The following is a 15,141-nucleotide window of genomic DNA, read 5'->3' on the forward strand; positions in this document are numbered from 1 at the left end:
GGGGAAACGGTGTGTTGCAGTAACAGGTGAACGAGATTCTGTACCTTTCCGTTTCCTCTGATTTCACCTCATTTAACTCTGTCGGAATTGGATGGAAGCGGTATGAGATTGATGCGGATTGTCTGCTCCGACCGTTGGCGTCACCAGATCTCCAAGCTGACCCAAATCTACGGCAATAGTGTCAAGCTAAAGATATGGACAGCTTTAATGTTTTCTTTACAACTGGCAGATTTTATTGCACATATTCCACTAATAGCTAATCACACTGCCAAACAACAGTGGCTCACAGGAGGGAGAAGAAACAAAAAACAACACGTGTGCGTCTTAAATTACATCCATAGAAACGCGTTTTAGCAAAGCAGCCTATATCCTGGTTTCAAGTGAAAGTCGTATATCTTCCAATCTGGCACAAACACGGAACAGTGTGTGTTTAAAGCACTTTGACATGAACTCCTATGCTACATCACGTCGCTCTCGTACCAGGAGAATCCAATCGTCAAGACAAATAAATCCTTTCCTGTCCTGTACAGTGCAAAATATATAGCGTCATGTAAATATCCATACAAATATTTTCTTCTGTCAACATGGCGAAGTCGGCGGTGAAATCTCTAGTACATTCAGGTATAATTCACACTTTAATAACGCGGCCTTTGGCTCCTGTAACTAAAGCAGCTCTGAGGGAATTTAGACAGAGTGCATCAATATTCAGCGACTGAACACATGAGTCTACGGCGGTTGGACGAGGGGGTGACGTTTGGTTTCCATGCCTACGCCTCTTCTCCTCACTGAAGGTGCGTTATCCAGGGGTGACAGATGACTGACAGCCGGTGGGTCGTCTCTCTCTCTCTCTCTCTCTCTCTCTCTCTCTCCTCGTTGCCAATCGACCGTGAGCCTCTGGGTCTCTGTGATTTCTGCACCAGGAAAGGTCAGGACATGTGGATTTGCCGGTATGGTTATAAAGCGACAATTGAGCCACTTCATCTCCAGCAGTGTGGTCCTTCATCACAAATTGATGCCATGAAATTGATATATTTGATGTGGGGTGTCTCTGCACCTGTAGGTGTGTGTGTGTGTGTGTGTGTCCACGTGACTGATGAATTACAGATTCGCCACCAGTGTTTACCAGTACAGTCTGAGGCCAGCGTCTCCACATAATCCCCCGTGGGCTCAACCGTCTCGTCTCCTTTTCCAATTTGTCCATTTCCACCCCCTCATTACCGCCTTTTCACTCTCCTCCTCCCTCCGTCTTCCTCGCTCTTCCTCACCCCACCCACAATCCGTGCCCCCATATCTGCTCTCCCGTTCCGTCCTCGCAATATCCTGCCCTCTCCGCTCTTCTGTTCCGCATTCCTGCCGCCCACCTCCTTCCAAAAGGCAACTTTTATTTTTGGCATCTGGTGTATTTGTCACGTCCATGCATTTCCCATTAGCTGATCCTCTGGAGGCAGTAGTCGTTCTCCGTGTCTAAGGAGCTGTTGTGGCCAGACGAGGGGTACAGGTCGCGGCGGAGCAGCCGGTTGACGACAGTAACCAGGACTTTCCTGTACTGCTGACGTAGGAGGGAGTAGGCGAAGGGGTCAGACGCAGCCTTGCTGTAGGTCAGGCACTTACTGATGATCCCCCAGTGGCGGTTGATGCCCACAAAGGGTAGAAGCTCGGCCAACCTGAAGGGGAAGCAGCAGAAATATGACAGAACAAACTGGTCAATGTCGCTATTTAGAGATTCTTCTTCAGTCTGACCACATTTTCCTTTCTTATTGTTAAAACATCTTGTGAGGAAGGAGCAGAAATAAACATAATTATCTCTATTAACACCACTACATCCACTTGGCAGCCATCAGCAGTAGTTTACGCCAATTATGAGGACACTTAATGTGCACTCTCACACACCACAAGCGTCTTTCTGATGAGTTATCCGCTCCACAGTGTAACATCTGTCTGGCAGCACTTCAGCGGGCCTGAAGAATATCCTCTTTTGTCTGGACGCAACCTTTTGTTGCCTGTACAGTAACGCTGATCTACGCCGTACATAATTTATTCCTCTAGAAGCAGCAGTGGCATGCTGCATGCTCGCCGGGCCATGACAGCCACTCTGAGCCCTCGTATGATAGGACAGATATCAACATTTTGTGGTGAATGATGACATGTTTGGAGGCTTTTGCAGTAGGTTTAAGAGTCTGGAGATAGAGTTTGATAAGCACACAAATCACCACTTGTAGTTTTTGGTCATTACTAAGCTGACTTACCTCGTGATAACATAAGGAGCGAAGCAGATGATGAAGGAGCCGATGAAGATGCTGATCTTCTTTGTGGCTCTCTGCTTTCTCCTCTTTTGTTCAGCTAAACACCTTTGTTTCACGCTGAGAACAGGGGAAAAAGGGATTTTAGTCTTTGTTAAAAAGGCAACTCAACATGATGACATGGCTACATGATTATGGGCTCCAGAGCCTTTGACCACCTCAATTACATTATTGTCATATTCTCATTACATCCTTGATGTCTGCCCTTTTATGACACTGACCTTTAAATAAACCTACTCAAGACCAACTATTCACTGCTTCGTTTCTAGCTGTGCATAATGTGAGAGATTGACCCTTTGGTGATCTACCTTGGATGAATATCAACCAGCAAGAAGAGCGTCTGCATGGTGATGATGTCGATCCTCTTGCAGTGAAACCTCGCCACTTTGAGCACTTTCAAGTAGGTGAAACACAGGATGAGCAGGGAGAGCACGAAACTCGTGGCGTGGAAGACCACGGTGAAGACTGTAAACTTAATCCGGTCGCCCCCCTCGCTCAGCTGCAGGGTGCAAGACGCGTAAACGTGGCTGTAGTCGAGCCAGGAGAAGAGGAGCGCGGTGAGGGAGAAGCTGAGCGAGTGCAGCCAGGAGTAGCTCACCATGATCAGCGCGTCCTTGTAGCGCATTTTAGTGGAGTAACTCAGCGGGAAGACCACCGCAATCCACCGGTCTATGCTGAGCGCCGCCATGCTCAACATGGTGTTGGCGGTCAGGAAGGTCTCCAGGAAGCTCAGCGTTTGGCAGATGCAATCCCCAAAAGGCTGCTGGTGCCTGATAATCCCCATTAAAGTGGCCGGCATGTTCAGAACAGTGATGAGAATGTTGCAGAAGGACAAGTTCATGGTGAACACACCGGGCACCTGTCGGCGTATCTCGGTGCTGTGGACGAAACATAGCAGCACCAACAAGTTGGACAACAGCGAGACGACCGCGATCACGACGATGAACAAAGCGAAGAAAACGTCAGCAAAGTCCATGTCTCACTCCAAAAAGTCCACAACCGGGTGACTTGCGCCAGATGTTGGTGATAAACTCTCAAAATCAACCATGATGATGCGTCTCCAAACTGTTTCCCAATTAAAAATCCGCGTTAAATCAATCAGTCCGAGCGCTGTCCAGAGTGCTGAAACACCGGAGCCGCCACCGTTCCTCTCCCAAACATTAACGTCCAGTAAACGCAGCAGCAATGGGAAGCAGGCGTGTGTGTGTTAGTGTGTGTGTGCTAGTGTGTGTGGTTCGTCAGCGCCGACCGTTTGAACAGTGCGCAGGCGGGCCACTCACTCAGGAGGGGGAAAGTGGGGGGGACATCACGTATGACACATGAACGCAACGCGGCGTCTTGTCATAGTAAGAAACGATCAAAGAGGATTTAAGCCAACTTGTTTCCAGCCCCCCCCCCCCCCCCCCCCCCCTCAAAAAAAATCAATCGATCAATCGATTAATCATCCGGCGTAAGTTATTCACGCGAGAGGTTCACGTGTCGCCCCGCGTTTGAACAAGCTTTGCTCGGATCCATGTCCAGAGAAATCCCGGGATTGGGGCGGCTTCTCCTTCTGTGCGCACACACACACACATACACACACAAACGGGCAAATAGATCCGTTTCCTCAAATGAATAATTCATGTCCCCCTGCGCGCACCGAAGGGACGCGTTCTGCGTTGTATGATAACGTGTGTGTGTGTGTGTGTGTGTGTGTGTGTGTGTGTGTGTGTTATGCAAACAGCGGGCCTGCAGAACACAGGTTGTGAAATGCTCTTGACCAAAACCTGGATTCACCATTTGCGCGCCTTTCTTAAGCTTTTGTGGATGAAGAAGATGACAAAAGATAAGATATGGACCCCACCTCCTTATAACCTTATAAGACACTAGCTTAAAAAGAGTTTATACATTGTAACGAGTGGGTCCGGTTGAATGAAATGTGTGTTAAATTGGTTTATCCTCTGCCAATTTGTGTGGTTGCAGCAGAAGGTTGTTGCTGCTTGTTACTGACTTGTGTTGAGTTGGAGGAGAGACGGTGACTCACAGGGGTCAGACACAGCCTGGAGATGTTTGGTGCTTATTCTGTTTTTTCACTTTTGTTCACTTACTCCCACTCCTATGAGTGTTTTTGAGCTTTTGCCTGAATCCTTCCCAATTAAATATACTTTTTTTATTTATCGATTTAACGGGCTCCTCTTCACACAGGTCCTGCCTCACACATCCTTTACAGTTTAATGTCTGAACGATTAGGTGAGTCATCGTTAAATGTAGTTTTGGGAAACCCTTGTGCTGTGTGCGATCGGCCTCCGTGAATAAGAGCAGATGATGAGAATCGCTCTGGAGATGTGCAAGTAAGGATTTGTTCGTGTTTGACTTGCGTCACGCTTTGTGTGTGTGTGTGAGTGTCAGAGAGACAAAATAGCAGCGGGTGATGTCAAGCCTCTACAAACAACCGATCAAATGGCGGCGTGAAAGCTGCAGCTGGGGCTCCTGGGAGACGAGTGCAGGACTATTTATAGGCGGGATGGGGTGTCACCTGCAATATAAGTCTCAGCTCTGGTGTGTTATCTAAGCACCAAACGCAGCATCAGGACCAGAAGTGAGAGAATCCTTTCGCAATGGGTCAAGTAATCAGGCCTTGTGGGGTTTTTTCGGAATCCTTCCAAATGCCTCCAGGACCCCGAGCAGCTCAGCAGAAATGGTTCAAACACGGCAAGAGAAGAGTCAAAAAGAGGCACGTTAGAGTAACAGAAACAGAGGAGTCAGAGTCAGAAGGGTCAGGAAGTTCATGGAATGTTTTACTCTACAGTGCATCTCCATGGTGATAGCTGGGTTTTGTTTCTGTTGCTGAGTCCTAATCGGGAATCTAAAAAAAAAGGAAATGCAAGTGCAGTGAAGGAAACTGACGCCTTTAATGCATCTGTGAGAGGTGTGGGTGTTCTCCAGGGAACCGTCCACTTCACATACACCATCTGCACACACATGACAGCCCAGAGCGGTGCAGGTGTGATACTTTCATGCCAACATATAGAGCTCAAAGTAAAGGTCATGTAGAGGAACAGAGCACTCACAGCCAAATAGCGTTTGGAAGGCACCTTACAGAGGTCTTACGTAACTCCATCTGACCTTCACACAGACCAACATTGCGATCACATTGTGGGCATCGAGTGAAAGGAAACCCCTCCTCCTCCTCTTCCTCCTCCTCCTCCTCCTCTTCCTCTTCCCCCGACCTTGGCATTACCTGGAATGTCACCTGGAGCTGGTAGATGCCCTGTGAGCTTTAGGTTGACATGTCCATCACAGTGTCCCCAGAGACCAGGGAGGACACCCGAGGCCCAGGAGGTGCAAATCTCACATCGCGCCTCCGGTAGCTCACCTCTCTGGAGTCCCAGCAGGAGAAGAAGCCATGACTAACCTGATGTCCTCTGACACCTTTGTGACATTTTTATTTGTTCTTCCCAAGAGTTCCCAGAGTTCATAGCTTTATTTACATTATTTATCAAAGCTTGCACGGAAAAACAGGTTTACACAATCTGATCATTGGGCATTTTGGGACTTTTTGCGCCTAAATGTTTCCATTCTGCACTAACAAAGAGACATTTTCACAACAGTCAAGGTAATATTGTGCTGCGATTAACTGATTCAGATATTTTAGTCCAACTAGAGCATAAATATGTTGACATTTTAAACCTGTATTGAACAAAAGCTTACTATGATCCCCTCAGAACATCCCAGGATCAATATTCAGGCTATTTAACTGCTCTGTGGTTATTTAGAGCAGATGATTGCCTTTTGTTTCCAAAATTGATTTTTTTTTTTACTTTTTTTAATGGCCATGTTAAAACACTGACCTTTTGACCCTGGCCTAAAATAGGATTGTGGCCTGGGGTCCTGCTGGGAGTTTTCTATTCTGATGCCTGTTCAAAGCCAGAAGTGATCAGATGTTCCCTGTCAGCACTTTTGGGCCTGAGTGACCTGCATGTAAAATTCACATGGTTGTTGTTCTCTCTGTATGGGATTGGCCTTCAGTTTTGCTTTTGACCCACTTTTACAAGTCTCCCTTTTGTCTGCTCCATCCATTTTCCACTTTGTGTCTGTGTCCCAGAGGCAGTAGCCCAGCATTCCCTCGCCCTCGCCACATTTTCCCACTCATCCTTGGAGAGAATCTGAAGATCTTCCCAGGCCAGATGGGATAAATAATTCCCTCAGGAGGACTTTTTTGTTATTTTGATTTATTAGTCACATATAAATTTACATTCATTCATGTGTGTATTTCCCCATTGTGGGACGAATAAAGGATTATCTTATCTTATATTTTCACTATTCATCTTATTTCAGCTACATCCCGTGCATCCACAACACAGAGTAGTCTCATTATAATAATAGTATAGAATATTGATTTCCTTCCTGGATCTAATTTGAGTTTATATGGCAGATGCGAGGACCTCCTTCTTTAAAAACTCCCTGTGCTGGTCATAGCCTCAGTTCATTATGAGTCAATATAAAGGTGGCGATCCAAATGGTCATAGAAACAAGGTGAGCAGTCATTAACCCTTAAAGGCAGCTGTGTTCAGACCCCCTTGATCCATTGTGTATAAATCAATATTTGATCTTAGGGCATCTCCAATAGCAACACATCCATCTTATAAACAGGCCGGTTAAAAGTGGACCATTAGCATTATGGTCCCCCACCCCCCACCCCCAAACAGGTACTTCCTCATTGTGCGTGCACCACAATTTGCTTTGCTTTTGTGTGTTTATTGCTGACACGTATTACCGGGCCAGCAGAGAGCAGCGGAGGACGACAGGAGTGGGCCTGTTGTGAATGACAGCTCAGGATTTTGTTTACGGGGGGTGAAGCGGTGCGTTCAACAGATGGATCTCCTCCGCACTCCTCAGAGGAGGAAAGCAAAACCGCTGTGCACGCGCTGGCCTCTAACCGTGTCAGCTGGCGGTGAAAGTGTACGACAGACGCATAAACACACATCTTCGGTTTCCTTGTGTTTTACCAGACAGCTAGCGGATTTGCTCTCACCGGCTTGGCAAACAAAGGAGCGTGAAACAAGCTGTCATGAGTGCTCTGCAGCTGCCACAGGTAAAGCGGGAAGACTACAGATGAGTCACGTTCCCATAGCAACCTCTATCACAGCATCTCTTGCAGCACATTTGTCTCGTCGTGGATGTAAATATCACTCCTATCTCCTGATTTACTGTCACAATGAGACATACTGAGGAACTATTCAACTGGAGGAACATTGTTGACCTTCCTCTTCTCCTCCCAAAAACAAATGGTCTCTTCCGCCTCGGACAGCTGCTGCGTTATCGAGCGCGGGTTCACTGCAGGTGTCCAAAAGGTCTGTCAAACCTTTGCTTTGTTCGCGTCGAGCGCCCTTTTATCTGCAGACCTAAAGGTGCAGAGGAAGGGGGCAGCAGGGACCAAGGGAGGAGGCATAAATAGATTGCTTTGACCCAATGAGGACAGAGTACATGAAGCCACATTTCAAAGGGCTCCTTTATTGTTTTATTAATGATCCGATGTGCTCTGCCTATACTGTATATCGATTTCTCCATCAAGCCCTTTTCATACAGAGTGGAAGCTTGGACAGGCATCACAAAAAGCTTCCTGGATGAAACCGCCGAAGAGATGGAAAATAGTGTCGTCGGCTTGTTTGCTTTGGAGTTTCAAGAGCATTCCTTTGATTTTGGATTGGACCTCGGGGTTAGAGAAACATTGTTCCTCCGGAGGGATCACAACCACAGTCTGGGAGTTGTTGGCTCACAGGCCTTTGCAGCGATACTAGTGTGTGGGTGGGGGACAGAGCCGCACAGCAGCAGACTGTAACCTGAGTCAGTGGGGGGGGGGGCGGGCAGATTGACAGTGAGCCACTAAGCACATTGAGTGGACGCGCTACAGTCGTTATCATTAGGGTGACAGGAGCTCTTTGAAGCCAACCAGGGAGGGGCGGGCAGAGGGCACAGGCCCGGCTAATAGCTTCAGAAGCAATAACTATGAAAGGTGCTGTAAGAAATATGTATCAAATGAATAAAACATTGTGGAAAATGCATAATTAGATCACTTGTTACCGCAGGTATGAGCAGGATTTATCCCGTCAGAGCCGCACTGAGCACGCTGTGTCCATGTACAGTAGAGCTTTATGCATTATCCATTACTCTGTCCAGTAATGATCCCATCACTGTCATCTGTAACGCAACCCCGCAGTTTAATGACCCTCTGCAATTACACCGCGCCGTACTGCTACAGCGCCACACAGATGGATTTCGAACGTTTGACTAAAATGGAGAATTGTTCACTTGTTGATTTGCGCCGATGTTTTGGATGCAAATGCACGAAGCAATCAGAACATGGAGGAGTATGCAAATGAATCTAGACTCAGATAAACAGCTGGAGTTAAGGAGTGAGTGAGTGTGTGTGTGTGTGTCCTTGGGTAGCCTTGCCCCGCCCTGCATGGACAGTATTTGACAGCCACGGTTCAAACAAGCTTTATAGACAGTTTACATCAAGTGCTTTACAGCCAGTTGTCATTTTTAACAGTGTGTGTCAATGTGCAGTTAAACACAAAATGATGAAGTTCTGGCAAATTCACATTTTCTCCACTGCGAGTGAATCCATTTTGGAGTTGCGTAATTACGCTAGCTGCCATAGTAAATACACGAGGGGTGACTCACTCGTCCCCCCTCGCTCTTCCATCTTCTCCTCTCTCCCTGCACACACACACACACACTGACACACACTCACGAGTAAAATGCTCGATCCCTCCAGAGAACCGTATCGCCCCTGTGAATTCCAAACCACTTCTCCTATTCTCTGCCCTTATCCAACCTCAAGCTGGACCCTCTGACCTAAAGTGACTTTACTCCATTCCCCCCCTACCAAAAAAATGAACCATGCTCAAGGCGTTTCCCAGGCTCGCATGGACAGGCGTGGGCCGCTATTGGGTGATTAAGTGCAGCGACCAGTGACTCACGCTGAATTACGAGGGAAGTGTCACGGGATGAGAAGAATACAAAGGCTGGGGAAATCGATCGCAGGGCCACACGGATTACAGAAAGGCGGTTTAAAGACGAGACAGGGTGACAGAAAACAATCCACAGAGAAAAAGGATAGATAAAATTAAGACAGCTAGGAGGGGAGACTCCAATACAAGCTTATAGCTGTAGGGGAAAATGGGGAAAACTCACAGGAGCTAGATGAAGCTCAGGGAATGAGGGGTAAATAAAGATGACTGGGAGGTAAAGCAGAGCTGAAGTACCAGAGTAAAATGAAACAGAGACAGAACCAGACTCATATGGGAGACAGGCACAAACCAGACCAGGGATCAGAATAGCAAGGGCTATGTCACAATAATAGACTGAAAACAGGGATGAAGAGACGTGGAAGAGACGGGATAACGTAATGTACTGGCAAGAGGCAGCATGAATACACTTGGAGTAAGGAGGAAATGAGGATCAGGTGAGGGGAACATGGAACAGAGGGAACTCTCATTCACACAGGTGAAACCAATAAGTAACAATCAAGGAAAACAGGGGCAGGAAGTAAAGAAACAGGAAGCATGACAGGAGACGAATACAAAATAAAATAGTAAGTGAACGACTGACAACAAGAACACAGGATCATGACTGAAAAGCGTGTAAGTCATCCACACATGCCAGATTCTGAGCCATTCCATGTTTTGTTGGACAAGGCAGTCTCACACAATCCTTGCATATTTATGAAGGATCACGGCCTTGTGTGTGTGTGTGTGTGTGTGTGTGTGTGTGTGTGTGTGTGTGTGTGTGTGTGTGTGTGTGTGTGTGTGTCCTTTACAGCGCACTGAGGGAGTTGGCGAAGATTAGGGGACTCACCAGATTGGATCGTCAAAGCATCCAAGAGTCGGTTACAAAATGGATGCAGCGTTTTTGCCAAAAATTCAACAACAGTACTTCCCAAGTGTGTGTGTGCGTTTGTGTGTGTGTGTGTGTGTGTGTGTGCACACGCCTGTGTGTGTGTTATCTTTCCCTCCTCTACATCTTCTCCCACTGACTGTTCCAAAATAAAGCTGTATTTTTAGTAAACTTGCCAGCCGTTTCTCACAAACACACTATTATTTTTATATAATCCCCAATGAAATCAGAACCATGTTTGATATGTTCTTCTAAATTTTTTTTCTTCAGAAATCTTGGTGAGAGTTTGACAGAGGAACTGAGATGATGATGATTCTGCACTGAATTATTGAGAAAATGTGAAGGAAAAGAGTAAAGCAGAGAGGACTTCAGGTGTGTGTACAGTAGAAAAGTGAAAGTATTGAAGATTCCGGATAAGCTGGTGACCTGCAGCGAACACCAATCTCTTCTTGTCCCAATCTGTGCATGACTGATGATGTCCATGACACGCCGAGGCCCAGCTGGGGCCATCGGGCGCAGCAACGGGTCATCATCGGTCAGCATCAGTCCAGAGAACCATCTGTCAGCACTCCGAAACAAAGAGATGACAAATGGAGGATCACGGCTCGGGCCTGTGTGTGACAGCGCTCATCATTAATTCAGAGACATTTCACACAAATCAATGTGATTTGAGTGATTTAGCAGCGTTGAGCGGCTAATTTATCAAAGCGGTGGCAAATCTGACAGGCTGTCACGACAGGATTGCTCCCGCCACGCTGGCACATGTCATTACTCTTTCAGCGTGCGTTAATGCAGTATTAACAAGTGTTACATAACCCTAATCAGAGAAGTAAAGTGAGGCTTGGAGAAACCTCCACGCCGCCCGGCAATTTCTCGTTAATCTTTAATTAAGCATAAGGTGCAGCCTGGATTCATCCGTGCTCGATGGGGCTGCTATTTTCAGCCGCTGTCGCCCACTCTCGCTCTCTCCGGGGAGGCAGAGGGAACGCTTAAAAGCAGGGGGGGTTGGGGGGAGTGGGGGAAAGGCGACTAAACATCCCCGTCCAAGTCATTTCAAAGACAGATTAAGCTGATGAAACAATTTGCCATACGTGGTTCATGATTTGTTGGAGGATGTGGTTCAAAATGAGGCAAGAAGGGCATTAAAACACAACAGGAAGTCGTTTAAGGGAGAGTTATCTGATCATTTTGTGCTCTTTGGCACTGTGCTTTTCTCGTTTAAATGACATAAAACTGATACAATCGCTTTTCCAGGCTTAGTTTCAATACCATGATGTGAAATTTGTGCACCAGTTTAGATTAGATTGTAATTGCAGCGGCTTATGCATTTACACGTCGGTCAACACTTAAATGTAGCACTTAGACAGATAAGGCCAGGCTCAGATGAAGACCATTGTGTCTTTGTTTGGACATTGTTTGCTGTCCTGCCTGTCCACATGTTTCTGTTTAACTTTTCCTTATTTGCTGCCAGCAGTGCTCACCTCCCCTGCAAACACACACACACACACACACACACTCAGCCTGTATTTGCAGAGGCTGTGTCTGATGAAAGGCAAACAATGTTCTTTTCATGCATACAGAGTATTGGCAGGATCATGTCTGTCCGTCGTGCATCAGGGCGGTCTCTGTGTGGACCAGTGGGCGTGGCCACTACTCAAAGCACAGACTTCTGGGTAATGCGGTGACGCCCGAAACGGTGTCGTTGCATAAATCCAACAGATTCAGCCGCTTATCTGTCTGCTGGGTCATCGCAGCCTATCTCCCATGGTAACAACACCCCCTGGTCTGCCGCTATGGTAACCCCCATTTGTCGCTCCGCACCAGAGGCGCGGAGGAGAAGGACACAACTCTTAGGATCTCTTTTGGCAGCACTTGGTGATGTTTCTAAAGCCGAGTGAGGCTGTGAGATAAAGGTGTGACGCCCCCTTTACGAGGGAAGAGAAAAGCTGTTTTTATTTTGAATTTAGCTTCCAAGAAACATCAGCTCATACTATTTTCCCTTGACAGTACAAAGCCAACATGGAATCTTGCAGCATTGCCAGACTTCTTGAATCATGATAACTGAGCAACAGATAGCCGATACAGGGAGCGAACGTATTTCAATCTGGACCAAATCCAATTTCAAGTCTTTCCAATCCCAATAATTGTACGCTATACATGCAAACAAGGGAGCCACCAGGGGGCGCTTCAGGTTTCATCTGTGGTGCATCTGTCATAGTTTCAGGACTGCAGACATACATTTGTTATGAAACTAATTGTATTGTTTGCTCAGGAGAGAATTGCCAGAATAGCAGATAGATCGAGAGACTAACTGATTAAAACCTCTTTCTCAAGTTCATTCAACAGTGGTGAGCAAACTAAAAAGTAACAATGAAGTGTAACAAAGTGCTGCAGTGTGTGTGAATTTATAGTCTCTGCAGCCTCTGATTAGATCTGCAGCTGTCACACTGATGCTCAGTCCGACTCTCTGAGATGACAAAAACTAAAAACCTCAGTGTAACAAAAAAAAAGTTGAATCCGAGGAAAACACAAGTTGTGGGTGTGAGATGAGATAAAATGTCAGTGTGAAGAAGCGGCGGTGAGCAGAACCTGATCTCCGTTCGCTGTGTATTATCCATCAGTGCTGACATTATCGACACAACACAGGGGAGGTGAAGCTGAGCTCACTGTGCTGTGATGTCCCCACTGGAGGTTTGTGTGTTTTGCTGTTTGGTTGTCTGGGACGCAGAGTCTTTGTTTGACTTGAGGCTGGGAAGGGAAACTGGGAACATGATCTAATTTTAAGTTCACGTGAATGTGTGTGTGTGTGTGTGAGTGAGTGACGTGGGATGATTCCACAGCACTGGAGTATGTGTGTGTGTGTGTTTGGCCACTCTGCCCTTTTTTTCATTTCAAATGAGCCTGTGTTGAATTTTGCCAAATGTCATCGTCGTCTCAGCGGGGGGGACGGCAGACGGGGACGCACACACACAAAGCCACACAGCTGGAGCATCTAACACTCTTATCTCTCAGATGTTGAGGGTGGTTGAGTCAGTGTGTGTGTGTGTGGCTGGTGTGTGTGTGTGTGTGTGTGTGTGTGTGTGTGTGTGTGTGTGTGTGTGTGTGTGTGTGTGTGTGATGTGGGGGTTGAAGTAGGTGTGGAGTAGCTCTGGCAGGTACAGTGTGAACCCCTCAAAAGCAGCAGTGTGTTATCTTCCAACACTAATGATGTGTGTACAAATCCAAAAAGCTTCACTAACAGGCTCCAAGTGGATGATTGTTTTACATGGATGAACGTTTGGCCTCGTGTTTACAGTTTCAGCCTGGTTTCCCGTCAAAACTGTTGGGAAATTCCCGTCTCGGAGCAGTTTTGTTTACATGGCTGATTCAATGGAGACGCCTTGAAGACTCAGGCTGCTGCTCTCCGACCATATTAGGCCAAAGAAGTTTAACTGAACTAGAACCTTTGAGCAAATCACTTTCATATCACTTATCAAGAGTTTTTATAATGGAATTGTTGTGGTTTAAGGCAGAAATCTTATGAATCGCTGACAAGCTCATGTACCACAGTTTGAGAACCACAGGATTAATTAAGAAATGAGCAAAATGGTCCATTATTGAAAGTTCCAGTCATAGAAGTTGAACCAGGAAGGATTTCTGTTTAAACTAATGCACAACATAAAGCAAAAACTAAGAAAAAAAAGAGAAATTAGACATAAAAATACACAAAACTGTAATGTCTGTATTTGAAATGTGACCATTTTCCTTTAAATTTAACATTGAGCCAGTTGATACTGAAACTTCATCTCGTCGCAAACCGACACGAGGAATCGAAACAAACGACGCTTGCGGCCGTAGCAGTGACGGCATTCGCTGAAATCATATCTGAAAGTGTATTTTGACACTGGAGTTGTGGTGTTATAAAGCTGTGACAAATCAGTGGCGGTGGCGGAGGCGACACGAGGCAGAGTCTTAATCAAAAACAATCACACGCGAACCCGACGACAGCTGCTACAGAGTGACATCACCGACAACAACACAGCGTATCACCCGGTGACTCATTAATATTTGTTTTTGTTTATTGCCACACTTCAGATTCATCCAGGACGAGCAAGCTGTTCCCCTCCGAGGCCGTTTACTCACACGTGGCTTTTATGAAACGAGTGAAGCGACTGCCAACGACATCATCGCTTCTGCTATATTCAAAGGCTGTTACGGAGCTGCAATCCACTCGGGAGGCGTCGATCTGAACAGAACAGAACTTGGTCTTGGCCTGTTGTGTAAAGCAGGGTCGAAGGTCAAGGGAAAGTAATAGTATAGCGGTATGAACTTAGATCGCTTTTGTCCTCTCTCTCTCTCTCTCTTTCTCTCTCTTGTATTTAGTTCATGTCTCTTATCGCTACAAGCCAATCATCATCTGCATCATAATCCCTTTAATCTAATCATAATCATAGACGTTATTAAAACCCAACCCGACTCAAATCCGCAGACACGACATCGACGCCTCCGCCACAACATCCTCGCTTGATTAATCCCCACGGTGAGTTCAATTCTGGTATTAGACATCATTTTCAACCTTGTTTCTAATGTATTTCCTGTAGGTAAATGTGTATGGAACGTCCTGAACACCAAAACAGGAAACAGAGTGAAATAGATCTAATGCACATATCACTTATTGCTTCTTTTCAAATTGTCCGATTGAGGCGACAGCTTGGTCCTGATGCCGCGTCACGCCGGGCCCCAGGGTGCCACGATGAGTAAGGAGTGATGAGGGGGAACATGAGGGAATCAGCCGCTGTTCCCTGACCCAGATTCCAGGCGCGGGCAGTGATTTCAGTTTAGTTCCCCCTGCTAAAGTCTCAAATTCCTGGCAGGCTCATTTTCTTTCTTTCTCCAGGAGTTTTGACAGGATTGCAAGATAGTTTTGGGGGGGGAGTTTCTTCAGAAGTAGTACAGCTGGTGGAGTGACATATACAGTACA

At 46.5% G+C, this 15,141-nt stretch overlaps 1 protein-coding gene across 1 annotated transcript; it reads right to left on the reverse strand.

Annotated features, from left to right (window-relative positions):
* Positions 1-243: 243 nt before the first annotated feature.
* LOC143009228 (G-protein coupled receptor 26-like) lies at positions 244-3,535 on the reverse strand. Its single transcript, XM_076161278.1, has 3 exons — positions 2,609-3,535; positions 2,247-2,360; positions 244-1,664 (listed from the first exon to the last, which is right to left on the reverse strand). Exons 1-3 carry the CDS (start codon positions 3,274-3,276, stop codon positions 1,427-1,429), a joined length of 1,020 nt encoding a protein of 339 aa, XP_076017393.1. The 5' UTR covers positions 3,277-3,535; the 3' UTR covers positions 244-1,426.
* Between the last annotated feature and the right edge of the window lie 11,606 nt (positions 3,536-15,141).

Source organism: Genypterus blacodes, unplaced genomic scaffold (genome assembly GCF_046128005.1).
Source record: "Genypterus blacodes isolate CSIRO-AG114 ecotype Tasmania unplaced genomic scaffold, CSIRO-AGI_Gbla_v1 ptg000011l_1, whole genome shotgun sequence".
NCBI classification, from domain to species: domain Eukaryota; kingdom Metazoa; phylum Chordata; class Actinopteri; order Ophidiiformes; family Ophidiidae; genus Genypterus; species Genypterus blacodes.